General features: G+C 55.5%; 1 protein-coding gene across 1 annotated transcript in view; it reads right to left on the bottom strand.

Annotated features, from left to right (window-relative positions):
• Cope (coatomer protein complex subunit epsilon) overlaps window positions 1-1,820 on the bottom strand; it is an 11,878-nt gene that overhangs the window by 3,854 nt on the left and 6,204 nt on the right. Inside the window, exons 4-5 of the mRNA XM_005370544.2 lie at window positions 1,393-1,545; window positions 437-490 (exon numbers count right to left, since the gene is read on the bottom strand). Of these exons, the coding sequence (XP_005370601.1) occupies window positions 437-490; window positions 1,393-1,545 (207 nt within the window). The remainder of the gene's footprint in view (window positions 1-436; window positions 491-1,392; window positions 1,546-1,820) is intronic.

Below are 1,820 nucleotides of genomic sequence, written 5' to 3'. Positions count from 1 at the left end.
CACACTCTCCTGCATCCTCTTCAGCTCCTTCCTAGGGCACAGGAGACAGACAAGGTGCGGAGTGTCCTGGGGACAGACCCTGCACACTCTCCTGCCAGTCGTGTCTACCTGACATAGACTAGACATGGCTGGCCCACCTGCTGCCCCACAAGGTAAGGAACCCAGATGGTCTGTGTTGAGAGCTCAGCTGTGTGGCACTAGAGCAAGTTCCAGGCTTCCCACACGCTATGGAGCTGCTACTCCACCTCAGCATCAACCCACCTATGCGGAGCCCCCTACCCCCACCCCAGCAGGACAGTCTCCACTCACAGCCCAGCTACACAGAGGGAAACAGGCGGAGTACCCGTATCCCTATCCCCAGCCTTGTCCCTTCCCAGGGAGTCACTTGTGTGGAGCAGAGATAAGAAGCCTCAGGGAAACTGAGGCCGTGGCTCACCGGGCTAGGTCCAGCCTGTCCAGCTTGAGGAGGATCTGAACTGTCATGGCCGTGCTAAGGACAAAGCAGAGACAGAGTGGTCAGCAGGTACCTGGGCTTGCCAAGACAAACACCCCCACTTTGCCAGTTAGCTCACAGGGGCCTGGGGTCTCCTTGGGGCTCTGCAAGGCCAGACTTTTGGGGAGAAAGCTTGCTGACTGCACTTCCAGGGAAAGCAGACAGTTCCAGACATGCCCCTGCCTCTGCGCAGGGCGACTGCACTCAGCACTGCTAATAGCCCTAGAGCACCGTCACCTGCTCCTCACCAGCCTCCCTCTCGGCTCCTGTGGAGACAGGAGCGGATCTCAGGCCCAGTGGCAGCCAACTGCACCTGTGTTCTATTTACTTTCCCTCCCACTCCAAGATGGAAGCTAGTTCTCTTTCAGACTCCGATTTGAGATTAGCTGGGCATGACCTTGAACTCAGATTCTTCTTCCTCTACCCACAAGTGCTGGCACAACAGGCTCCCACACGGTGGACAAACCAACTCCCACAAGTGTCCACTGGTCTACAGCACACATGCACTGTGGTACAGGAAACCTGTGCCCAAGTAAAATACATAAAGACAAAAAGCCTCAACCCGTCTCCCTTAGCTTTCCAGGAGCTGGCATTTTAGATATGTGCCTGTTTGTACCTTTTTCTTGCTTTGTTTACATTTTTTAATAATTTTAAATTTATTCTTGGACAATTCATGCATGTATATAACATATTTTGATTACATTCCCGTCTTACCCTCCCTCTGGGATCCTTCAGCTCAGCCCCCTCTTTTCTCTATATCTTATTTTTATGTGTGCACGTGAGTGCCCAATCACACGTGTGGACATCAGAGAACAAACTGTTGGAGCTGTGGCTGGACTGGGCCCCTGTGGGACCGTGTCTCAGAAAAGCCGGAGGGGAACAGGCTGCAGGCCACTCACCACTCGAGGCTGTCGCCCTGGTGCAGGGCGCGCAGGGCTGCATCTGGATTCTGGTCGTGGAAGTAGACAGAGGCAGCCATGAGCAGGAAGGTGGTATTGGTCACGTCCACACTCCTGCTCATCTCACGGTCCAGCTCCACCACAATGGCATCCCTGCAAGATGCTGGTGCTCAGGGAGGCTAAGGCAGGAGTTGGCCTCAGCCCTGGGACTGTGAGGGATCCCTTTCTTCAGGAGTGCAGGGGAGGTGTCAGCCCAGGGTGCATGCCAACAAACAGCAGAGTGGCCTGGTCCATCTCTACTGCCCATCTGCTGCCTTGAGTCCCGCATTCTTATGCAGTCCGCAAACAAGCTGAGGTGGGAGGGGCACTCCAGGCCTGCTGGGGTGGGAGGGGCACTCCATGCCTGCTGGGGTGGGAGGGGCACTCCA

This window comes from Microtus ochrogaster, unplaced genomic scaffold (genome assembly GCF_000317375.1).
Source record: "Microtus ochrogaster isolate Prairie Vole_2 unplaced genomic scaffold, MicOch1.0 UNK81, whole genome shotgun sequence".
Lineage (NCBI taxonomy): Eukaryota > Metazoa > Chordata > Mammalia > Rodentia > Cricetidae > Microtus > Microtus ochrogaster.
The sequence above is the reverse complement of the archived record's forward strand: the minus strand, read 5'-3'. Positions and strand labels throughout refer to the sequence as shown.